Source organism: Perca flavescens, chromosome 5 (assembly GCF_004354835.1).
Source record: "Perca flavescens isolate YP-PL-M2 chromosome 5, PFLA_1.0, whole genome shotgun sequence".
Taxonomy (NCBI): domain Eukaryota; kingdom Metazoa; phylum Chordata; class Actinopteri; order Perciformes; family Percidae; genus Perca; species Perca flavescens.
Window position 1 is genome coordinate 8,886,185 of NC_041335.1, and position 25,701 is coordinate 8,911,885.

General features: G+C 40.3%; 1 protein-coding gene across 1 annotated transcript in view; it reads right to left on the reverse strand.

Annotated features, from left to right (window-relative positions):
• Positions 1 to 1,262: 1,262 nt before the first annotated feature.
• Positions 1,263 to 25,701, reverse strand: part of ehmt1a (euchromatic histone-lysine N-methyltransferase 1a) — a 36,018-nt gene continuing 11,579 nt past the window's right edge. Inside the window, exons 11-23 of the mRNA XM_028577445.1 lie at positions 24,745 to 24,851; positions 21,516 to 21,638; positions 19,973 to 20,074; positions 19,752 to 19,856; positions 18,335 to 18,489; positions 15,521 to 15,688; positions 13,577 to 13,721; positions 12,317 to 12,394; positions 8,056 to 8,171; positions 5,187 to 5,273; positions 5,002 to 5,080; positions 2,514 to 2,689; positions 1,263 to 1,859 (exon numbers count right to left, since the gene is read on the reverse strand). Of these exons, the coding sequence (XP_028433246.1) occupies positions 1,763 to 1,859; positions 2,514 to 2,689; positions 5,002 to 5,080; positions 5,187 to 5,273; positions 8,056 to 8,171; positions 12,317 to 12,394; positions 13,577 to 13,721; positions 15,521 to 15,688; positions 18,335 to 18,489; positions 19,752 to 19,856; positions 19,973 to 20,074; positions 21,516 to 21,638; positions 24,745 to 24,851 (1,538 nt within the window). The 3' untranslated portion in view covers positions 1,263 to 1,762. The remainder of the gene's footprint in view (positions 1,860 to 2,513; positions 2,690 to 5,001; positions 5,081 to 5,186; positions 5,274 to 8,055; positions 8,172 to 12,316; positions 12,395 to 13,576; positions 13,722 to 15,520; positions 15,689 to 18,334; positions 18,490 to 19,751; positions 19,857 to 19,972; positions 20,075 to 21,515; positions 21,639 to 24,744; positions 24,852 to 25,701) is intronic.

Genomic DNA, 25,701 nt, shown 5'->3' on the forward strand with positions numbered 1-25,701 from the left:
CATTCTTTTGCATTTGATGAGCTCATTGATGCAACTAAAAACATGAAGAAATCAGTTTAGTTGGTCATTGTGTGATGACCATAATGTCCAGAGGAGCAGCGCAAACACTATTGACCTGCAACTGTAATTTCCAACCTAATATTTTGGCAGCAAATCTTGCACAGTAGTCAGCTGTTTTCACACTGAGGTCCAGGCAGTTTAGGAACCTTCAAGGGCATTCCAGCAGTTCCCAGTAAAATGAGGAATCATTTAATGTCACCAATTTCTTTCACTAGAAATGATCTCAGATGGAGAATCTCAAAGAATGACATTCAACTCTTATCTGTCATTTTACCACCTACAGTGGGGGCAATCTCTTCATTTAAATATTCCAACTAAATGGCCCAAATTACGTGGACACCTCTGTCCATGTACTTTAATGTACTTTTGATCTGGGGCTGTTTTTCGTGGCATGGTCTAGAATAGAGTTCCAGGGGAAAGGAATATTAGTTACTTAGTTATTATTTACATTTAATTATATTATATGGACAAATGTATGTGGACATACAGTGTACTGTTGGTCTAGGTCTGTTTTTCCTGGTTTGGGTCCATTAGTTCCAATAAAGGGATTTGTTCATGCTCCAGCACACAATGATATTTTAGACAACAGCGTTCTTCCAACTTTGTGTCAACAGTTTGTGTTTGCCCCTTTCCCGTTTCAACATGACAATGTCCCACAAAGCCAGCTCCATAGAGAAATATTTTTCCCAGTTTGGAAAGAAGAAGAAGTTGGAAGAAGTTGACTGACACAGCCCTGACCTTAACCCTCTCCAACACATTTGGGATGGAACTGGCACACCAACTGTCAGCCAGATGTGATCCCCCAACATTAGTGTTGGAACTCACAAAGGCTACATTTACACTGCTACGTTTTGGTTTAAAAATTAATTATCTTTTGCTGCATACACCTCGCATTCCCCCTGCTCTGGCGTTTCAGAGCCCCTAAACCAAAGTAATTTGGAAACACTTCTGACCCCGTTTTGGTTTGGAATCTGCTAGGTTGTGTTGTAGTCTTAACGATGTTTGGGCGTGTTAGTCTAAAACGGAGATCAGTTCTTCTACTGGAGCTAAAAACACTTTTTATAGAGTTTGCTCAAAAAACCAAAACGTAGCAATGTAAATGTAGCCTAATGCTCTTATGGCTGAATGGGAGTGAAGAAAGAAGCTGTCTCTCTACTTTCACTCGACACTAACGTTCATTAATCAAAAACAAGACGACAAGATGCTTTAAAAATGCGTTTAATTGCTAATGAGTCATGTAGTAAAAAGCACCGACTACCAAAACATTTCTTCACTTCATTAAGCCAAAAAAATATAACACTTTGCAGTATTAAAAGGAAGAGTCAAAGAATGTTAAAATCATCTGTTAAAATTATTTAACCTAATTATTGGCTAGTTAAACCCTCTGCCACGTACAGTACTTCTGGCTGGTTGCAAGCTGCAGTGTTCTTCACATAAAAAAGTAACCTTAGTAAGGTGTATAAATAAGTTAGATCATGTGCTCTGAGATGACAGATTTTCACAAGGTTTATCTTTCAGTTGATGGAAATTGAAAACTGGGAAACTTCAAGTGAATACCAGAAAACCCATTGGTGTTTACGTCATCAAAGAATCACTCTTACATGTTATCTGGTTCAGAAGACAGTGTTTGTGACATCAAAGAGGTCAAAGCGACAGAATGCGTCCGGGCAGAAAGAGGGACCAGGGGTTCATCAGGGAGTTTCTAACGGCTACCAGCCGAGTGGCGACACTTGAGTGACCCACACTGGCAGCTGAAGTACTTGCTCTTCACTCTCCAGTAGTGATCGCCATAGTCAAACCTGAGGAGGCACAGACAGCAGTCCATCATATTATCTTTATTTGAACGGTTTATTTTAGGTTGTCTGCTGAAGAGGAAAGAGGAAGGCAGAAGGGCTGAACGATGCGATTTGAAAGAATGCGATTAGCCAATCGCGAAGGCCGCGATTAATCAAATATGCAATATTTAGTTGAATGTTTGGTTTAACATTTTTTATTCCACTTTTTATTATAAGGTTTACTTTTATTTCATAAGATAAATGCGGTTATAATGTTACATATCACAGATTCAATGTGCCATGCTTAAAACTAATGGATGGCAATTCATGTCTACGTTCTCATCCTTGCATAGGAATATATTGGATGGTGTCTCGTGTTATAATAACATGTTTTATCTGTTAAGGCGCCGACACACCAACCCGATTATGTCCTTCATGGCCAACCGTCAGCAGAAAAGGCAGTCGGACTGATCAGTCGGCTCGCCTTTACACAGCGAATTTTGAACTTTAGCTAAACTTAAAAAAATAAAAAAATAAATAAAAAAGGATTAATCACAAATTGAATAGTAATCGCAATATCTGGCAGGAAAATCACAATTAGATTTCCCCCCAAAATCTCAAATCGTTCAGCCCTAGAAGGCAGTAGACAGAGCTGAGGTTGTTTTTTCCACCACTCACCCTATCTGGTCTCCAGCTTTGATGGGCCTGCTGGAGAAGAAGGCTATCCTAGGGAAGCGTAGATCCTGGTGCATGGTGAACACCCTCACAGCCAGTAGGTTGGGCTCACACAGATGGTTGATGAAGCGGCCAATGTTGCCAAAGAGTCTCGCATCGATACAGTGTGCGTCTCCCACCTGCACAAGATGATGACCCGAAAGAGTGAGTTCTGTTCAGTTCAGTCACTTTATATACAAAACACAGGTAGAAGTAAACAAAAAGAAAACAACGAACAAAGTACAAACATGTTTCCTGTACATACGATGTACAATATACTGTACAATACTACAGCAGCAATCTAAAACAAATTCTAAACAAATTCTTGAACCGGGGTACTCTAAATGTGCGGCCTGAGGGGAGTGTATCAAACTCAAAGTGAAGGTAGAGCTGGGCAATATATCCATATTATATCGATATCGTGATATGAGACTAGATATCGTCTTAGATTTTGAATATTGTAATATGGCACACGTGTTGTCTTTTCCTGGTTTTAAAGGCTGCATTACACTAAAGTGATGTCATTATCACCAGACTGTTGTAGCTGTTCTATTATTTGCCTTTACCCACTTAGTCATTATATCCATATTACTGATGATTATTTATCACAAATCTCATTGTGTAAATATTTTGTGAAAGCACCAATAGTCAACACTACAATATCGTTGCGGTATCGATAGAGGTATTTGGTCAAAAATATCGGGATATTTGATTTTCTCCATATCGCCCAGCCCTAAGTGAAGGTCACATGTTCTTTATTTGGATGTCAAACAGAGTGAGAGCACCAGGAGTTTAGGAATTACAGCACTAAAACATGTAGCCTTCCACTTCCATGAGTGGGAATAAGTTGGTAAAGGTAATAAATAAAAGAGATTGGGTTTTAACATCTTTCTTTAAGATGCTTCAAAATAACAAACGGCTACTGAGCAATAAAGGATACCGGTCCACTCTGCTACCATCAACTACTGTCACCATAAGATTAACCACAGTCTGTAAAACCATGAAGAATGCTGCCGACAGAAGAAAAACAGTGCGTCACGTACTGAGCAGGGTGGCAGTGCCACCCTTTGACCAAACCTAACAGTACACGCATTCAATCCCTGAAAATGTCTGCCGGACATCCCAGTTTATGTTCAATGCTTACCATCAACATATGAGAGTGTTACAGTATATGTTTAAATTCTTAAGTTTTATTTGATACAATGTATTGACACATGTTTACAGAGCCATGTGTTGGCTCGTGTTGTCTCTTGCCTCTGAAGGTAATGTAAGTAAGACCATGTGGGCTGGGCACTTTTAGGCGTGTGTGACACAAGAAAATAATGAATACATTCATTTTTGCAATCTCGCAGGCCTATAGAGCACGGACATTATACCATCATACAATTGTGCCTTGTTACTAATGCTGCACTGAGCGAGATTTAAATCCATAACACGCTAAATTAAACTGAATCCAGACTTTTTCCTAACCTACATATTAAATGTTACGTTTTTCTTCATTTTTCCTCATCTAATTCTAATACAAACTGCAACTGTGAAAACACATATACATAAATATACGTTATAATAATTTCTACTGACAGTATCAGAAAATAGCAACTTCACACTAGTAGACCCTCTCATTGCTAAAAAAATCTGAGTACTAACTGAGCATTCCAACTGCAGCAAGCTGGACTCTTGCAAAGTGGCGTAACTTAGTTATGACGGGCCCCAGTGCACGCCATCATGAGTTACTAGTTATAAAAGATATCGGCTCGTCTCGTCACATGATCAAATAGAGACTTGACAATGGACAACATCAACATGTATATTACGCAGCAATCATCATTACTTATCTGTATATGATAAAGATACCAAACAAAATAAATTATTCATTTCAGGGAGGCAAAATCTTCGCCTTTCAGCAAAAAGTGCCTTTTTCAATACAAAATATGTCATTTGTGTCGATCCGATGAGTTCAATTATTTTTTTAAGTGCCCTGAACTTATGTCCTCCTTACATTTGTTGAAGTAAATACATTAGTTCTAGTGTGAGTGTTTGCTGTAAATCCACATTTTAAAGCGGATAGTTAAAATATTCTTCCCGGGGCATCTTGGTCAACTTTTTTCACCCCTGATGAAGTTTGCACCCCTGCATTTCATTTAATAGTTTTGATATTTTTTGTAGTTTATGTATTATGTAAAAAGCATATCATTTTGTTATAAATTGCTAAGGACTACTTTACAGAAAAATGACGATCTGAATGACTCGCAAGTCACTCTTATTCTCTGCCCAACACACTGATGGAGGGCCCACTCTGTCTATGAACCCCCCTTACCTCACGGGCCCCGGTGTAACAGCACTGCCTGCTGGGTCTATATTTACTCTCTCAAACATCAGATCATTTCTTCTCTCATCTCACAGAATGGCCAAGTGCAGCTTTGAAAAAAATCATGTAAACGAATTCAATTACCTTATTGTCGAGGGTGAAGAGGAAAGAGTCACTCTCCCTTTTATCAGCCTCTGCATCAGTGACGATCTCCCCGACATACCTGTGGAAGCATTAGGGGGAAAGAGCTCAGAGCGCAGTTTCAGTTCAATAGTTCATGCTGTAAAACACAGAATTCACTCATTTCTCGTATGAGAGCCTGTCCTCACTCGCAAATGAATGTTCCCTGAGGAATATCCTGCATGGTCCTCACTCCCCAGCCCATCTTCTGTGTCCTGAAGAGCTGCAGCCGGGCTCTGAAACAAACAACAACAAGGCAATTATCTCATGCAGCAGCTGACAGCAGCAGCACACTTCAGAGGAACATTATGACAAGAAATTACACTGATTGTATCCAAGAAAACACAGGTTCACAAGAGAAAAACAACTTAAAGAGCTAATCAATTTCCTGGAAGAGGAAATTGAGTCATTTTTCCACTGGCCTGATATAAAACCACCGCCTGCCAGACATGTAGTTTGTATGTACAGTACACTGTCACCTCTATGTTCCCATCAAATACCAACCAGTACTCATACTGGTAACAGTACTTGAGAACCAACAGGCACAAGGTTCTCTGTGTCAATTACTTTGTGGACACCACCTTTGTAGGAATAAGTATCATGTCACCAAATCAACTAAAATAAAGTCTTCATAAGTCTATTTAAGGGCACAAGATTAGGAAATAAAGCAGGACTAATTCTGATTAAGATTTCTTGGGCATGCATACAGGTAGTTTATATCCACTTCCGGGATTGCTCCGGTGCCGCCGGAAATTCACCAAAGTTCTTTTCGGCCGGATATATACGGTATCTTCCATTTCATTGTGTTGGAATTTCAAACTCCGATGGATTTATGAGGACTATGGTTAACTGCTCCTCAGATCTCTGCAGGGTTAAATCCAGACAGCTAGCTAGACTATCTGTCCAATCTGAGTTTTCGGTTACATGACTAAAACAACTTTTGAACGCAAACAAATGTTCCACCAAAATAAGTTCCTTCCCGAGGCTATTTTGCAGTGCCACCGTGGCTCCGTCTGGCGCTTAGCGCGGACCAAAAAAATGCCAATAAACTAGAGCGCCTTTTTCTCCTATCCCAGAATTCTGTGTGGACTAGCCAGACCTTCCTCCGTAGCGCTGTGGAGAAATGTGGTTACTGACCGGCTACATGTAAACAGACTTACAGTAACCAGGTTACTACAGTGCATGTGAACGCATTCTCTGATTACAAGGGTAACCTGGTTTCATGTTTCTTGAGTGCATGTAAACGCGCTGATTGATATGAAGAGAACCTGAGGCCTAATCCTCATGGCCTGGGGCCTCGGGGGCAGCGGTTAAGATAAGTTGCCCAAACTCCTGGACAATCAGGGGTAAGTGCTTGTGTTTCCTTTTCCCCCCTCATCATTTTTATTTACTTTCTTAACTGTAATGTAACTTAAAGGGTAATTACTGTTTTTTTCAACCGGAACCCTATTTTCCTATGTTGTTGTGTGTAAGTGACTGATAGGAACAACAATCTATGAAAATGGTCTAGTATTAATGGTGAATGCTGTAACCGGCAGCCACAGACCGGGCTGCAATGTAACCCTATGGGGCAAATGCTTTTTTTGCCACTGAAAGGCTCAGATTATTGTGTGTCTGACATTATGGAAAGGATCCCTGCAGAGATAGGCCTTTGAAGACCTTTGTGTTTAACCAGAAACAGCTATGAGGTTGCTAGCACTAAACCTGACAGACTCCATTTAAAAAAACAAATGCTTTTAGCGTGTATAGAGCAAACATATTTTCACATGTAAATCGGTAATCAATGTTTATTTCAACCAAAACTAGACGACCCAGAATGGGTTTTCATAGTTTTATTTTGATTCTGTCGACTTTGAATGAAGTGTATTTTACGAATTACTGTTTATTTACATGGAGTCTGGTGGCTTTAGTGAACGCAATTTGTGATGTTTTTATGTTTGAAAAAAGGATCTTACTCTTTAAGAGAAATGTCAACCTCAGAGTATTAATCTGAGCCTGTCAGTGGCGAAACGAGCACTTTTGCGAACGTAAATACAAGCTGCACAATTGCCCAGTTAACTTACATTGTAGCTTGTTTCGCCCTAATACTAGACCAATGTCAGATTGTTGTTCCCATCAGTCACTTATACACAAAAACATCGGGAAAATAGGGTCCAGGTTGAAAAAAAAAAACAGTAGTTACCCTGTAAGTGTTGCAGGGATTTCAAGGTAGCACATGTAGACTTTATAATTCACTATTATTGATTTCTCTCCAAATTTTTTTATGATCTCAATATTTCCAATTGCACGCGGTTCTTCACAGCAGCTAGAAAAAAAAAAGACGTAGGGACTGTGCTTTGTGCTGGAGCTTGTTGCAGGAAACAGTCAGCTGTTAGGCCGCATTCAGACTGGATTGGCCGATCCGGCAAAAACGGCAGTCCTCCCATTTACTGAAATGGGGGTAGCAGGTTTAGCCTGGAGACGAAGAAAACCGCATCAGCATGTGGCGAACAGGTAAAACAGATTCAACTTTTTGAGAAACACAACCCAACGTCACGCTGCGGTGGCCAATCATGTAATCGGTGATCAGACATTGTCAGTCCGATTCGAGGTGGTGAGAGTGTAACATTACAGTAAACATCCGTGCCTCTATCGCTACCAAGGAACTATTTAAAAAACTAAGAGGGTAAAAAATGAAACACAAGCACCTAACCCTGATTTACCAGGAGTTCGTTAAGCAGCTCCTGTATAACTTAAATCTCTATCTCTGTTTGGGTGTTACTTTTATCCAACAGATAGCCACCTCACCAATTCTGATCTACTACCCTGCAGCCACATTGGAGCTATATTTGCTGATTTAAGTCATTGCAAGTGCAAACTGTGCACTTCTGCTGCTGCTGCTTCATATAAAAATGTTTCCCCCAGGAAACCAGAGGCACTTTTACTGCAGGAAATGCAGGAGTATTTGCAAGGGAAGAAAGGTACAATGAGAAACAGCCACACTGAGCTGTTGGAACTTCTCTAAAGTGGAATAGTCACCTCAGTCCGTTCTGGACCACTCGGTTCCTGCAGGTCCTCCAGCAGGAGCAGGCGTGGTTACACTCAAACAGCACGGGGGGCTCCCTCTGACAGAAGTCAAGTGGTAGTCGACCCTCCTACAAACGCACCGAGGGACATGTTACAAACTGCTATCAGGGATAAAACACAACTAGACTGTTTAGACAAGTTATCTGTTGCTTTCAGCTTTTTATTTTTTTTTTTAATCCTAGCTAGAAATATATTTCGGAAAAAAAATTGTCATGCTTTGTTTATTGTATTGGTAACCAAAATAAACCAACCATTCATTCATTCAAAGGAATATAATATGATAAAATTGACACTGAACAAGTTATTGTATTGTTAAGTGTAAAGGATATTGAAATGTGAAGCGGCAGCTTCTGCGGACAAAGACAAAGGAGTCTACGCAGGAGTCTTCATGAAAAGATAAGTGGGCTTGATATCTTCTTGATATCTGATATATTACTTGCACTGCTCATCTTTATCTGGAAATGTGCTGCTTCTCCATTCCTGTCCGTGTATCCTATTGGACATACTACAAACCTTGCATAAGTTCGCAACATTTCCGCAACCCGACTTCTCTTACCTATCCCACCCGCTCCACACCTTGTCTGCCACTCACAGGACTGAGTTCATCTCTGGCTTTGCCAGCCAGCAATCCCTTGACTTCCTTTCTCTCACTGAGACCTGGATTACACCGACCAACACATCCACCACTGCTGCTCTCTCTTCTGCCTACTCTTTCATCCATACACCCAGACCCACTGGGAAAGGCGGGGGGACAGGCCTCCTCATTAACCCCATATACACACTGCCACAGTTCACTCCACTGTCTTTTGAACTTAATGCTGTTACCATCGGTAAAACTAATCATTGTCGGACATCTACCGCCCACCATGTCCTCTGGGAGAATTTTTGGAATAGCTGGATGTCCTTCTTTCAAACATCCCTGAAACTGGCCCTCCGCTGGTACGTCTGGGTGAATTCAACATCCAGACAGTTAACATTCTTTGACTCTCTCCTTCTCTGGCATCATCTACTTTATCAACCCTCCCTACATCTGCCGCCCATACTTCTTCTTACTCATGCCTCCCAATGCCGCCAGACACTCTCCTCTCTACTCTTTCCTCCTCTATCGACTCTCTCTGTCCTCCAGGCTCACAAGTCCTCCCCAGCTCCGTGGTTGTCTGACTCAACGGCGGAAATCTAAACACCCAGATGATCTGCTTACCTATCAGTCTCGTCTCTCTCCTTCGCTGCCTCTATTTCTGCAGCAAAAAGTTATTTCTATCAAACCAAAATTGAGTCCTCTTTCTCTAACCTCCAAGAATCCCAGTCCACCTCCTCCCTCCTACCAGTCCACTTCATCAACTACTTTGTAAAAATGATAATGACATACGCTCTTCATTCTCTATCCCTCTATCTCCAAATCAAATTCTTACTTTGATTACTTCTGCCTGCCCAACCACCTGCCCCCTTGATTCTATCCCTTCTCACCTTCTCCAGTCTATTGCTCCTGACCTTCTTCCTTTCCTCACCCAAAAGAGGCAAGAGTGACCCCACTACTAAAAAAAACCAACACTCGACTCGCCTGAGGTAAATAACTACAAACCCGTCTCCCTTCTTCCATTTCTATCCAAAACTATTGAACATGCCATTTATAATCAACTCTCTACCTACCTCCACCAGAACAACCTTCTTGATCCCCACCAGTCTGGCTTCAAGGCTGGCCCACTCAACAAAACTGCCCTCTTTGCTGTCAGTGAGCCACCAGTGTTTCCCACAAGTTGAGAATGTACTTGTGGTGGTGGGTGGCGCAGGATGTGATGGCGCAGCGCGTGATGGCTGGGTTCAGTAATAAACTAGTCAAATGAAGGTTTATGAACTAGTTTTTGAAAACAATGATTACATTAATCTATAATTTAGAAAAAATAACTATTTACATATTAAACAAATTAGAGTTAACGATGATACAGATAAAATGATTGCGACACTATTCTGCATCAGACACAATTTCAGAGTAATAATTAGTGCAGCACGATATGAGGAAAATATGCGATATGCCATGACGTTGTTGGATATCGCAATATTACTTACAATAAACAGATATTAAAATGCCTTTCTGCTGCTTTCAGTATTCTGCTAAAATACAACAAATTTAAAATTTAAAACAAATGAAAGAAAAGTGTAGCCATGATGATTTTAGCCATATCTATGTAGCTATACTAAGGCTATCTAAAGTAAATTTTTGTTTGTTAGATCATTGTTCTTTTTTTTTTTAAGTGTTCTAATCTGTTTTGGAGATCCTAAAAATGCTGTTTTGTACTATACATGTCACACTCATTAAGATCTCATCTGAGTAGATTTCATAAATATGGTTAATGGATACAGGCACGGCGAACTGAAGTCTCGGTTAGCAATGATTAGCTCTGTTAGCGGTTGACTCTGGTCAGCTCCGTTATAAGATACGTCTCGCGGAGGAGACTGCAGCGGAAAGGGGTAATAACCAGACTGATAAATGATGTTCAGGGCGCTTTCACAGTGGTGTGGCCGCATTGTTTCTACGGTTTTATTAGTACAGTTAATCCCACCGCAAGACCACCAGCAGCATGCTACTAGTACTAACGATAGCCTCTGCCTGAAGTGCAGCGGCATGCACGCGCCGTGCAACTTCACTAGGGGGAGGAGCTGGAGGCCACTGGTCTATGTCCGCTGTAAAAAATACACCGTTGATTGGAAAAAAAAATGTATTACGATTTTATCCACCTGGGCAGGTCTCAATCTACCTGGGCGGGTGTCCAAGTAGAACCTATGTATGGGAAACACTGGCAGCTTCACATCGCTAGAGCAACCTCTCTCTCTTCCATCGTCATCCTTCTGGACCTTTCTGCTGCCTTTGACACAGTGAAACACCAGATCCTCATTTCGACACTCCAGGTTCTGGGTGTCTCAGGCTCTGTGCTCTCTTTGCTCACATCTTACCTGGCAGACTGAACCTACCGGGTAACTTGGAGAGGATCTATCTCAGAACCTTGCCCACTCAAAACTGATGTTCCTCAGGGATCAGTCCTGGGTCCCTTCTTCTTTTCTTTGTACACCAACTCTCTCAGGGTCTGTCATTCACTCGCACAGCTTTTCTTATCACAGCTATGTAGATGACACCCAACTAATTCTCTCCTTTCCGGAGTCTGAAACGCAAATAGCAGCACGTATCTCGGCTTGTCTGACTGACATTTCTTCTTGGATGTCCACACACCATCTGAAACTCAACCTTGACAAGACTGAGGTCCTTTTCCTAGGAGAGGGCTCTCCTACCCAGGACCTGACTATAACAATTGACAACTCTGTGGTAGTCCCCACCCAGACTGCTAGAAACCTGGGTGTGACACTTGACGACCAACTCTCCTTTACTGGCAACCTTGCTGCAACTACCCAATCGTGTAGATACTGTACATGCTGCATAACATCCGAAGATTACGTCCTTATCTAACGCAGAAAGCGGCTCAGGTTCTGGTTCAGGCTCTAGTCATCTCACGTTTAGACTACTGTAACTCGCTCCTGGCTGGCCTGCCTGCATGTGCCATCTGGCCCCTGCAGCTCATTCAAAACGCAGCAGCTCGACTTGTCTTCAACCTCCCCAAGTTCTCTCACACTACACCGCTCCTCTTCTCTTGAGAATACTTGCATACAGGGCTACGAACGGATCAGACCCAGCTTATATCCAGGACATGGTCAAACCCTATACCCCAAACCGCCCACTCCACTCTGCATCAGCCAACCAGCTTTCTGCCCCCTCACAGCGAGGGACAACTAATCATTCAACGAAATCCCAACTGTTTGCTGTCCCGGATCCTAAATAGTGGAATGAGCTCCCTATTGACATCTGGATGGCCGAAAGCATACACCTCTTCCAACGAAGACTAAAAACACATCTCTTCCAACTGCACCTCGGATACAAAAAAAATAAATACACATGTATACACACATATATTCTTAGAGTTGCACTTTCATATGGCTCTTTGTAGTTTTGCTTATTTAAAGCTAATGTACACTTACTACTTGTCTTGAGTTTGCATCTTCTAGGTTGAAAGCACTTAATTGGAAGTCGCTTTGGATAATAGAGTCAGCTAAAAAGGACATGTAATGTAAAATGTAAAAAATAACATCATAGAATGTGTTAGCTGAATCTGTGTGTGTGTGTGTGTGTGTGTGTGTGCGTGTGTGTGTGTGTGTGTTAACTTACACTGTCATACCAACATCGCAGACTGAGCTGACCACACATGCAGGTACTGGATGAGCAGTCGTCTGTACAGCTACAGTGCTGAATGACACAATCAGTGGGCTATTATTAGTCTTAGGACATTTTGGAGCTTTTAGCTTACATTGCTGTATTATTTTTGATGTATTCTATTGTTCATGACATGACAGTCTCAGTGAAAAAAGGAGCAGTTTACAAGAAACTGTGGAGTGTTTTTCTCTTTTCATTTGGACCGGACAATGAAACATTGAAATTGGATATTTGCTAAACAGTAGTTCTTTCTGCTTGCTGGTTTCATTAAGTCCCCCAATTCAGTCAAAGGCAATCTCAGAAGTTGAGACCTGATAACACTTCTTTAACACTTACAACACCAGTTGCAGCAGCACCAGGTTAAAGGATAATGCTGGTGATAGTCTATATTTTTCTCCCTGTCAACAAATACCATGAAAAGACCAAAACCATTAATGTCTTAGTTCATCTCTCAATACTTTCTTACCCTGTGTGTAGAACTCCAACCCATTGGTTCCTAATGAAGACATAACACCTCATAAAACACCTTTTTTAAAGGGTCAGTTATTTCCCAAAGCAGATGGTCACCGTAGTTTTTAGCAAACATAACTCAAGCAGGAGGAAATAGTTGTTAGGGACTATTTTTTAGCAGCGGATTAATCCACATTTGGTGCTCTAATGAGGATGGGCTTTCTTTCTGGCAGCAGGACGGTGTGTTTGGGATTGAGTCAAAATAAACTACAGTGTGTGTGTTCATAAGAGTTCCCAGTGCAAAAATTTGGCTCATTGATGTGGTGTTTCTAATAACAATGGAGCTCTCATTCATTATCGGCTGTGTGTGTGTGATTTGTTGACAACACAAAAAATATAGAATATCACCAGACTTTAGAGCACTGTGATATATGTACAGGGTTTCTGCAGGTTTCAACAAGTCAAATTTAAGACCTTTAAAAGAACTTTAGGAATTAATTTAAGACCTATATCACGACATAAAAGTACAACGAAATGCAGGGTCACAAAAGTACTTGCAAAGTTAATAAACTTATTCAAATTTAATGAAGGCGACACAGAGAAATACTATCTGTAAATATAAGGCAAATTATATTTGGACGAGCGAGAGAAAGAACTACAACGTAGATTTTGATTTTGAAATTTGTTTTTTTTAGACTTTTTAAGACCCCGAGAACACATGTAAAATTTATAGGATTTACCATTTATAGAAAGCTGAAGTCTCACCTGTAAATGAGTGATGTCCTTGTCTATGTTCAGTGGGGAGGTGACACAGTTGTCAGGTATGTATTTAAAGTTGTCAGGGCTCGGCTCGCTGTCGACACCATTAACACAGATAATAGGAACTGCCTCGTACCCCCGAGAAATGTCCCTAAGAGAAGGTTAAATAGTTTTTAAAATCAGATCAAAATATGTATGGTAAAATGAAAATTATATGCTTGTAGATCTGTATCAAGAGAATTAAACAATAAAGTAATAAAAACAGGATGTGAAAAACTGACAAGACTTCATAGGCCAGGAGCCAGGTCCGCTCCTGAGGATGTTTTTTGCTACCTTTTTTTCACCATTATCTTATATCTTGGGCCATCAAAAGTTGATAACGACCACCCCCAACTCGGACCCGTTTGGTCTCAGGGGCCAAAAAACACCCTTTTTGGGAAAATCTTGTGGCGAAATGATGTAATTGTGAATATTAAGGTACTACGGCTACATAAATGGTCATATAACCCTAAAATGTTGCATGGTGTATCCTGACACGTAGGGGAAACTAGCAGAAAAAGATTCTGGGGATTGCTTCCTTTTTGCTGTCAAATATCACCCTCAACATACCCCAAAAGAAAAACAAATGTCTGTCCGTCTGACAAATTGTCATCAAAATTGATATTTATGTAGCTGTAGTACCTTTTAATATTCACAATTACATCATTCCGCCAAAAGCTTTTCCCAAAAAGGGTGTTTTTTGGAGACCAAACGGGGCCAAGTTGGGGGTGGTCGTTATCAACTTGTGATGGCCCAAGGTATAAGATAGTAGTGAAAAAAAGGTAGCAAAAAAACATAAGGCACCAGTTCTAGAATAAATGACAAGGAAATTAAGAAAAAAATATGCGTTAAATACGTTCAATGATCAATATCAACCTCATGTCTGCATGTGAAGTACAGAGCTGGAGACAGGATGTGCTTAGCCTAGCATAGCATAAAGACTTGAGGCAGGGGTAAACAGCTAGCCTGGCTCTGTCCAAAGTAAATAATACACCTACCAACACCACTAATGCTCACTATAAGGAACAAGTATTGAGTTTGTTTAACATGTACAGAAATAGAAATGTAAAAGGGCAGTTTTATGTTTCGTTTTTAACATCTCTTTATTGAATTCTCAAAATATTCTGAGAACATTACATTAGAGGTGTTAAAAAAATTGTTGGATAGCTGGTTATCCCTGATTCTAGTCTTTATGCGAAGATAAGATTGACACACCCTGACTGCAGCTTTGTGTGTGCGGTATTAATCAACTTATTATTTGTCACGCTGGCCATATACAAATACAATTCAGTGAAATGTTATCTGCCAGTTCCTTCAATTTATGCATTAATATATATATATATATATATATATATATATATATATATATATATATATATATATATATATATATATATATATATATATATATATATATGATGGTGGGCAGTCTTATACATTTGGGATCCTAGTGGCCTGATGGTAGAAGCTCTTCCTGGCCCTTTTGTATCTAGTACCTTCTTTCGGTCATCAGAAAATGGAGAAAAAGCTGTTCCTGGGTGGTTTGGATCTTTTATTCTCGGAGAACTCCTCAAACTCCTCTGACACTCCCTGTGTAGAATACATCTTTTCCACACTATATACAATACCGCATTACAGAAACCTAAAAACAGCCTTGTTTTTATTTTTTTTTAGCTTGATCACATTTGATTTTTGTTTCACCAATGTGTCCAATGCGTTTCAAGATGGTTATAAATGTCTCAACTCACAGAGGAACAGCGCAAATAAAAATCAACCAAACACAGATGAGAGCAAACAGCAGCAATATGTATTACAAATAACAGTTCTTTATGTATAATATTGGAAAAGAAGCTTTCATATTATTAAATAACCCAACCAAAACACACCCACGCACACAGTATTGCTGTCTACCTGCTGAGCACTCTTTCTCCATGACAGTCCCTGCCTCTCCTGGCGTCAGTCAGCTTCTTGTTGGTGTTGAGGGCCGTCCACACCTTGGAGCCGTAGACGCAGCAGTCCAGAGCCGTCTCTCCCTCCTTGTTCTTCTGGTTGATGTCAGCTCCACGAGACAGAAACAACCTGCAGATGGAGGATGTTTAAGTTAGAAGTGACTAGTTTAGAACCGGTTGTTGTGTAACGTGTTAAATAACAAAGAGAACACAGTAATCTTAAATCACAATAAACTGGTGCATCAAGGGATCGGCCAATACGGGAGCTTTGAAGCTAAAACCAATATCCTCCAGATATTGCAGATACTTATTTTCATATAATCAATTATCAAAAACCGAGGAGGACACGCTGTTGGATGCTGTCCTCTCCTACGGTTTCTTCAATGCCTTTTTTCAACGAATTTATCTCTTTCCGTCCCTTACCCTGTCTTTCTGCTTGAGCAGCACTGGCTGAAGCCTGAAAATATTGTAAACAAATTAACATAACGAATTACACTGGTTGGACTGTTCAGCTCTGTTTCAGACTGATAACTCCGGTTCAGGTTGGTCCTCATCCTCAACACGTATCTTTTTCAGTGTAAGAGTAAAAAAATTACACAACATTATTTAGAATACGTTTATTTGATTCACAGCTGCTACATATAGTGTTTTGACCTCGACAACCCAACTGCATTTTACTGCAAACTTGCGACTAGTTAACTTTCTAAAGCAGGCTAAGTTTGCTAAGAGTCGGGTTGGGATAGGCATATGTAAACTCTCGATCATATCATTAAAAACCATAGGCAATAAAGTGCTGCTATATTAGCTTCCACTCTTCTGGTTTCACTTTTTCCACCAGATGTTGGAACCTGAACCTTCTTCAGGATCCCAAAAATAAACTGGAAAGGACAACCAAGACCAGCAGGGCTATTTTTGGGTGCATTGTGTCATCGTATTTTGCAAATTTAAGGGTCTGCCTCTGAAGAAGGCATGAGAGCCACCAACAAGCCACTGTTTGTTTTTTAAACAGCGAGTGGACTAGCATTTTTTCATGTCTCACTCAGTGAATTCAAGATTTATTTTCTGACAAAAACTACCTATTGTTGGAACACTAACAAAGACTGATTTTGTAAGTTTTATTTTGTTTCTGTCCCATTTGAATGAAGGGTTATATGATGGGTTAACAAGGTTATTCATTCTTCAATCTTGGTTTGTGAAAGAGACAAACTTTAATTCCTTTGTATTTCTCGGTTTAGGTGTAAGAATATTTATTTTATTCTTGAGAATTTGTGAGTTTATTTTGTTAACTAAAAAAGCTAAGAGAGCTAAGCGAAGTCACAGCTCACGCGCTATGCATCCTGGTAAATGTAGGTACTGCCGCCACAGCATCCGCGAGCAGGAGGACTCTCTCATTCATTATAGCTCACACTGGTGTATTCATTTCTTCAAAAGACTATGTATACCTTCAGTACTGATTGGACATTCACATTTAAAAAAGGTGGCGAATTTTCCCTTTAGAAATTTTGTGTCTCGTTTGTCATTCATTTTTAATTGTTGTATTTTATCAGATGCAAAAAAAAAAAAGAAAAACACAATAACATCAACAATGACATTGGCATCATACACTGGCCATTGGTTGCCCAGCTCTCTTAAAATCCACCATTGACAAACTCATGTTGGTGGACGACTACAAGCGTCAGTTACAAATACTGTGAGAGTAGTGTTTTAGTGTTTCCTAAAACATAATTTAACTCAAAACGGATATCTGCCATTGAGAGCATAAATAGGGTTACGTATGTTTAGGTTTTTTCTAAAGCAATTCAACTGTTACCCGGACATTCGGTGCAGCGTCCTGGCTGCGCCGCAACTTTGTTCCGTCCTGCGCTACGCGCCATAGCACATAGGGAGCGTCTCAGAAGCGGAGTGTCTTGCCTGCACGACTCGCATATTTGATCAGTTTAAGTACTTTTCACAACAATCACATGCTTATTAAGCTAGTATCTACCTTCCACTCCAGGCACTCCTGCAATTAAACTCCATGCCTTCTTGTTTCTGGCATTGTCCTTATAAATAGGATCTGTGATGTCTTTTTATGTTTTTCAACCTCCACTGAATCGCTCGTTGTCTATGGTGTTGTAGAGAAGAAGTGTACAATACAATGGGGGTGTTTTGGTAAACTGACTGGATACTCTCGCTGTTTCACTTCCTGCCCAGCTGTTTGAACGCCCCCGCAGCTCGCGTGAAAATAGACCTGCCGTGTATCTTTAGCAGAGCGGAGAGCGGTTTCACACACGCTTTGCGGGTGTTGGAATATCAAGCATTGACTTGAATGGCCATGATTGATCGTGGGGGCCGCGGCTCCTCCGGAACGCAGCACAGACGCATGTAATGGAAAATAGCTTATTTTGCATTCACTGCATACAACAATGACTTTAAAACGATCATTTTAAACCCAGACCTTATTGTACAAAAAAAAACTTAATTGACACCTGTAGTACGTTCTCATTTCTACAGCTCTCAGGTTGTCCTAGGCACCGCTACGATTGACAACAAAACAAAAACATTTCAGCAAAATATAGGTTGAAGAAAGTATTGCCTATAAGCAGAGCATTTGAGCATAATGCATTTTTACTCGTTTTTCAAAAGGTGCCCCTCTTCTTTGAGTGTGTGCAGTCTGACCCTCCTCCGCAGCGCTGTGGAGGAAGGTCAGGCAATGTGCGACTAACAATGGACTGATCTGAATTTGATAAAGGTCTATGTTAGCCAGATGAACTCTGTTCCCAGACTACATACTCACATCACACACTCCAGGTGGTTCTCTCTGGCAGCAACATGAAGCGCTGAGTCACTGTGAACGTTGACAGCGTTGAGGTCACATCGGGCCTCCAGCAGAGCCTGGGCGATGTCATCACAGCCCGAAAGTGCCGCCCAGTGCAGGCAGACATTCTCTTCCTGAACAAGGAGCAAAAACAGAATTGTTCTGTATAAATAACATTCTTTGGACCTGTTGGGTCTCGTGCAAGAACATTTTTATATTCTTATTCAAAACCTTTTTTTTTTTATATATGCTAACTTTGGTCCGTGCTGAAAAGTCTCAACAATTAGTTGATGGATTGCCATTAAATTTGGTGCAGACATTTATGGTGCCCAGAGGAGGAATACAAATGACTTTAGTGATCCCCTGAGTTCTCCTCTAGCGCCAACATGAGGTTGACATTGCATCGGGCTTTGTGTCGCAAGGTAGGGCCCTCAGTGGTTAAATTTGACTACTTAAGTGCCCGGGCAGCCGGCGGCCTATTTAGCTAGCTTGCCTGTTATGGCTCTCAGTCTAGCACCAACCACGGTGCAGAAGGAGACGTCAACAGTCTTTATATTAAGTTTTACCCATGGTAAAGGGCTTTAGGGTCGCTCCACTCCCGGTAGTGCAGGCCCACCCTTGTCTGGGTCACCCTAAACTCTACGTTCAGGCTGCTGATGGGGATCGTCAGCATGTTGTTCTTCCCATACAGGGCAATATTGCTATATGTTGACTGTATCCAATGTTGTGTCAGTCATACTATGTTATAGGTCATACTTGGAGGATTTATTGCTTGTGTATAGTGAATGGCAATCGCAATATTGGTCTTAAAAAAAAGAAAAAAAAAAAAAGAAATCCCAATTAGATTTTTCCAGATCGTTAAGCCCTGCTTGTGAATTTTGCTCGAATAGGTACAAGAAAATTGGTGAATGTCATGTATTCTGTTTTGCTCTATACTGCATGAGGACCAATTTTTTATATGATCACTTAAAGTTGCATATTATGTTGTTGTATTGTTATAGTTTAGATAATACACTAACAAATGTTTTACTTAAAAATAAAACGGTATTGTAGCATAGTAATGATTGACCAACTATATATACAGCACAATCATACGGTTATGAAATGCTGTGCCATCCTTCCTGTCTCAATTAGAAATACATTTTATGTTAATTATGACAAAAATAAGTGAAGTTTACTTTTTTTCCTTGCTCAGGGTGACACAGAATCCAATTCCCCTCTGGTTCCCCAGTCTACTGTACTTTCCCTCAGTTTAGAGGTAAAAACTTTTATGCATCCCACAAGACCACACTCAATGAGCTGCAATGCTGTAGGAAGTGTGAAAGCAGAGTGTTATGGCATGTGCATGTGTGTGTGGTACAGTTGTAAAGGTGAACAGCGTACTGTGTGCACTGACCTTGTCTCTGATGTTAACATCGGCCCCTCTGGCCAGCAGCAGGTGGACAAGCTCCTTGTGCTTGTACTCAATGGCCCAGGTGATGGGAGTCCACCCCCCGTTATCCTGCACAGACGTAGGCTGTAAAACTCGTGCAAAGATTTATGCTATCATTTTACCTTTCATTTACACATTAGCTGTCAGCAGCAGTTAGTAAATGAGGCAGTGTGTGTGTGTTTTACCTGACAGTTGATGTATTTGGATGCCTTGGAGAGCAGATGATGGACTATATCATAATGTCCCAGTTTAGCTGCCAGATGCAAACAGGTGAAACCCATGATATCCTGGTATGACAACATGATTCACATTGAACAACACTGTGCTATTGTCACTGCTGTTTAGTCCAAAGAAAAAGGCATTTAATTGGCTTCTGGATTCTATGACATTTAACTTGTTGATGAAAACAGGACATTGGAGCAGAAATAATGAAGAGAAATGTGTCCAGCAGTTTAGATATGTTCATCTCCCACCCTAGAGCCTAGTTTAGGCTTAGAGATGGAGAGGTTGATAAAATGTACTTACAAAAGACGGTCAGCTTATGTGAAAGAGTGAAGTGCTCTAATCAATTTTGTTATATGAACAGAAGTTAAAGTGGGCCGGAACGATCCAGAACTGTTCGTGCACCTTCAATTAATAAGTTAACTAATCTGGTTGGCAGTTTCACATATCAGTGTTTCCCACCAGGCAAAAAATTTTTTTTGAAAGCCAGAAAAAGGCCAAATATCTGTTCCAGTCTTTGTTTCCCCTATACTCTACATTCTGCAGCAGCGCACCACCATGAGAGGGAGCACTGCACCAGACAAACAAATAGCCTTTTAAATGCTAAATTGCTCGACAGTAACAGGAGTAACAGACAAACCATCTTTAAGAGAGACACATTTTCTTTTTATACAAGTTCTGTGCACCGAAATGTTAGGGTTCACCCACCTGCCAAATCCCACTTTAACCCCTGTATATAAACATTGGCTCTATAAAATGTTAACGGTGTTGCTCCTACACTCTGCACTTCCTCTCAACTCTAAATTAGAATTTGTGTCTCTTTTAGCTCACTGGGGCTCATGCAAGAACATTTTTGTGATGTTGTCCTAAACCTCTGTTACTGTGTTCGTATGACTGTTCCAAGTTTTTGATTTACAGACTTACCAAGTAACATAGTAAAATGCTCATTTCAGCGTGATGAATACCATGTTTTTGAGATTTCACACACTGCTCACACATTCACAAAAAAGTGGTATCCACAGTATGTCCCATAACTGCTATTTCCCTTTTTGTCTTGTTTTTGCCAACTACTGTCTGGTCTTGCAGCGTGACCAAATTGGTATAACAAGAAGTCGTAAAGTCTGAACAGCAACAACTATCTATTTGAACCGATATACTGAGTTTGTTTGCTCATCATATGGTTTAAGCTAAAAATCTAATGCAGTATGTCTCTACACAAATGTTATCAAGTTTATCAGCAGTTTCTTCCAACAAGAGGGGGTGCAAATGTGTTAACATTTAGCAATGTAAATCAAAGCCCACTTTTGCCAACTAGCCTGTGAATGTTGTTGCTGCACTGGCTTAAGTGGTTACATTTTTATTTCTCTGCCTCATCACAGAGGGAGATTGGACTAAATGAATGATGAATGTAGAAGCAGAATTTGACATGAGCACACATCAGGCTGGTAGCACAAGTTGACCCTGACTGAGATCATCCAACAGACTTAGTGTGTGCTGCTGACCCACCTTGTGACTGACAGCTGCTCCGGCTCTCAGCATGTACTTCACTGTGTCCAGGTGGTTGTTTTCACAGGCCGCCATCAGTGGTGTTCTCTGCTCCTCATCAAACATTTCCAGGTTGGCTCCAGCCTATGTGAGTGAGCACACACAGCATCCCAACGTCGCTAATTAAGACACTGACATCAACCAACAGGATTTTACGGTATGACAGTTAAAGGGTAACTTCGTTTTTTTTCAACCTGGACCCTTTTTCCCTATGTTTTTATGTGAAAGTGACTGATGGGAACAACAGTCTTTGACATTGGTCCAGTATTAAACAAGAACGCTGTGATCAGCTGCCGCAAACCGGGCTGCAATGTAATCTTATAGGGTAAATGTGCATCGTCAATTTCTTACACTAAAAGTGCTGTTTTTGCCACTGACAGGCTCAGATTGTTATTCTAAGTGTCTGACAACATTATGGAAAGGATTCCTACAGAGATAGACCTTTTATAAAAACAAAAAAAAATCCTCTTTGTTTAACCAGAAACAGCTCTGACATAGCTATCGCTAAAACCACCAGACTCCATTTAAGAAAAAAAATAAAATACTTTAAGCGTGTATAGAGCAAACATATTTTCACATGTTCAGTAAATTATGTGTTTATTTCAACCACAAGTAGTTGTGATTGCTAGAAAAGTGGAAAGACGAATCAAAACGGGTTTTATAATGTGTCTGTCGACTTTGAATGAAGTGTATTTTTCGATGATAAAATTACTGTTTATCTGGTGGCTTTAGCGAACGCAATTTCGCGGATGTTTTTGTGTAAAAAAAAAAAAAAAAAAAAAAAAAAAAAAAGGGATCTTACTCTTCAACAGAAAGGTCGACCTCCCTAAAAATCCTTTCCATAATGTTGTCAGACACTTAGAGAAGAATAATAATCTGAGCCTGTCAGTAGCAAAACGAGCACTTTTGTGGATGTAAATTGAAGGTGCGCCGACTGCAGCGATCTTGCTTAATACTGGACCAATTTCAAAGATTGTTGTTTCCATCAGTCACTTAGACACAAAAACATAGGAAAATAGGGTCCAGGTTGAAGATAAAAAAAAATCCTTAAGTTACCCTTTAACACGGTGCCTACAGCAGTTTTAAAACATGTGATCCATTTTGCTCGTCCAGACTAAAGAAAAGAAAGGGAAATTGTGTCAGTTTAGCTCAAGTAATAACATGTACGGAATTTCCACTCTCAGATTTAAAACAAACTTACATTTCACACCTAAAAGATGTATTTCCATGGAATTCTTTGCTACCAAATTAAGAGAAGGTTAAAATTTGAACTTTTTACTAGCCCTTGTGTTGTCTTCCAGTCAACCTTGAAAAGAAAAAAAAAATTTCCTCAACGTTTTTGACGCCTTTTTTTTCACAGTTTGTTTTTGCTTTTTCCAACATTTTAAATTGTTAATTTTTTCTTCTACACATTTTCAGCGCTTATTTCTACGTCCCATATTTTCTGATATAAAACAAAAATTGAAAACGGGTCAATGTGACCCAAAGTCAACACAAGGGTTCAAGTCAAAATTGAGTTATTTACATATTCATTATCTTTATCTTACTGTAGTATCTTTAAAAACAACTTTAATGGGGTCACTATTTCCAAAGGTAGAAACTTCTGCAAGAATCAGGCATCTCAGAATCCCTCCTAAGAGTAAGTTAAAGCCCAGTACTAAAAATGAATACATCTTTGTATGCACATAAAGGACAAATCCGTGTGGCTTAAAATAGTGGATAATTTGACTCAGCTGTGTGGCCTACAGTAGGAAGTCCAGTAAGCCCTATCCAATGCCTATAATAGCAACTTGCATATACAGCGGAGGACATAAGTATTCAACACGTCAATATTTCTTTCATTAAACAGATTTCCAACCCAGCAATTCAAATGAGCTCTACAGCAGACATTAGTATTAACGCAATAAAACTACACGGATAAAGAAATAACATTCCAACCCATAAAATAAGTTATTTACAATAAAGTGGAATGACAGAAAAAAAATATTCAACACGCTACGTAAGATATATTTAATACTTGGTGGAGAAGCATTTGTATGCAATGCAAAGGCTTCCTGTACAAAGAAACTCTCACAGTTTGCAGGTGGGTTTTTGGTCCAATTCTTCCACAGTCTTTGAATCTTGAAGATTCCAGGTGCACGCTGGTAAATCTTGATCTTCAGTTTATTCCACAAATGTTTGATTAGGTTTAGGTCTCGTGATTGACTGGGCCATTCCAACACCTTTAATTTCTTCCTCTGGAAACAATTGGCAGGTCTAGTTTGCCGTCTGTTTTGGATTGTCATATTTTTGCTAAAAATGCTACACTACATTAGGAGAAGATCATGGGGGGAATGTAGTGTGAGACAAAAAAAAACTTTTAAGCAACATAGCGACGCACCACGTTTGGAAGAGAAATGGCTCTGCCTATGATATGACTAAAAATACCATACCTACAGTACAGTGAAGTTCAGCAGTGAAAGCATCATGTTTTTCACTGCTCTTCTCATGCTACCGGCAGAATCCAAATTATCAAAGGGAAGATGAATGGAGCAATGTACCTGGAATTTTTTGAGAATAATCTGTTGCCATCCACCTGGACGATGAGGATGAGATGCGGATGGATTTTTTAGCAGGACAACGATCCAAAACATACTGCAAAGATCACTGTCACGGTTCCAGAGGAAGGAAATAAAAGGTGTTGGAAAATCCCACCTGCACTCTGTGAGACATTAGTGTCTTTGTAAGGGAAGCGTCATGAAGCTGCGATTGCAAAAAGACGCTTCTCCACTAAGTATGAAATACTTTTAATTCAGTTAGTGTGATCAATACTTTCTTCCTGTCATTCAACTTTATTGCAAATAACTTCTTTTATGGATTGGAATTTTATGATTTCTCCATCTGTGTAGTTTTTTTTTGCAAGTTAATACCAATGTCTGGTCTAAATTACATGTGAATAGCTGGATTGGAAATATGTTTAATTAAAATGTGTTAAATACTTATTTACCACACTGGATTGTTCAATATTGCACTCGAGTTCTCCTAAATATTGGCTGAGATAGGAGTTTAAATGCTTTTACTCCAAGGATGAAAGGTAGAACCAAAAATGTGTCACTGTGAGAATGTTTGGCCAGTGAGGACTTTTGTATTATGAGACACTCAATAAACACAGGCCCTGAGGTGCAACCTGCAGTGAAGCCAGTCTCCTCACCTGGACCAGCATGTGGCAGATCTCCTGGTGACCCTCAGCCGCTGCTGCATGAAGAGGGGTGACTTTGTTTTGGCCCTCCATCAGAAAGTTGGGGTCCTTCCCATCAACTTCAATGTACAAAGTTGGTCTATCAGTGTCATAATACAAATGCCAAAAAAAAAAAAAAAAATACATTGAGTTATTAGGGCCCGAGCGCTAACAGCGACGAAGGCCCTAACTGAAGGAATTACTATTATTATTATTACGCGCAATGAATCGCCTTTTTGGGGATCTTCCCATACTCAAAAACTAACCAAGTGGGTGTAACTTGAGCGTACATTGTCCAATTGGCTCGAAACTATTCAGGATTCATAAGAGTCCAACCCTGAGGACATCTATATGCCGATATTGGCTCAAAGTCATAGCGCGCCCTAGTAGCAACAGGAAGTAGGCCTAAAGTCAAGGTGCTATACTTTAACGAACTCCTCCTACAGATTTCATCCGATGGACTTCAAATTTGGTGTGTGCCATCTCAACACCTTAAAGATGAAGAGTTACTAAAAGCAAAACTTTTCGTCAAACGTTGTGGGTGTGGCATGGCCATTTTGAGTGTTTAGCGATGAACGAGAAAGTGGCTGTAACTAGAGTGTACATTGTCCTGTTTCTGCCTGAAATTTCCCATGATCAACAAGAGTCCAGGCCTGAGGACCCTATAGGCCCTATAGGCCTATATTGACTTTCGGTCTTATATGACAAACATCATCCGATTTACATGAAACTTATGTGTGGTCTACATGTGGTACTGAGCCGCCCCCTATACTTTAACCACACCCATGCACTCAGGCCACACCCCCTTTGATAACATTTGAACAGTTTAAGGTAGAGTCTTGTGTGAGGTATCATTGAACTCAGCAAAGAGTTCCTTTTTCATTGATGACGGTTTGCCCCGCCCCCTACACTTGGTACAACATTTGCATT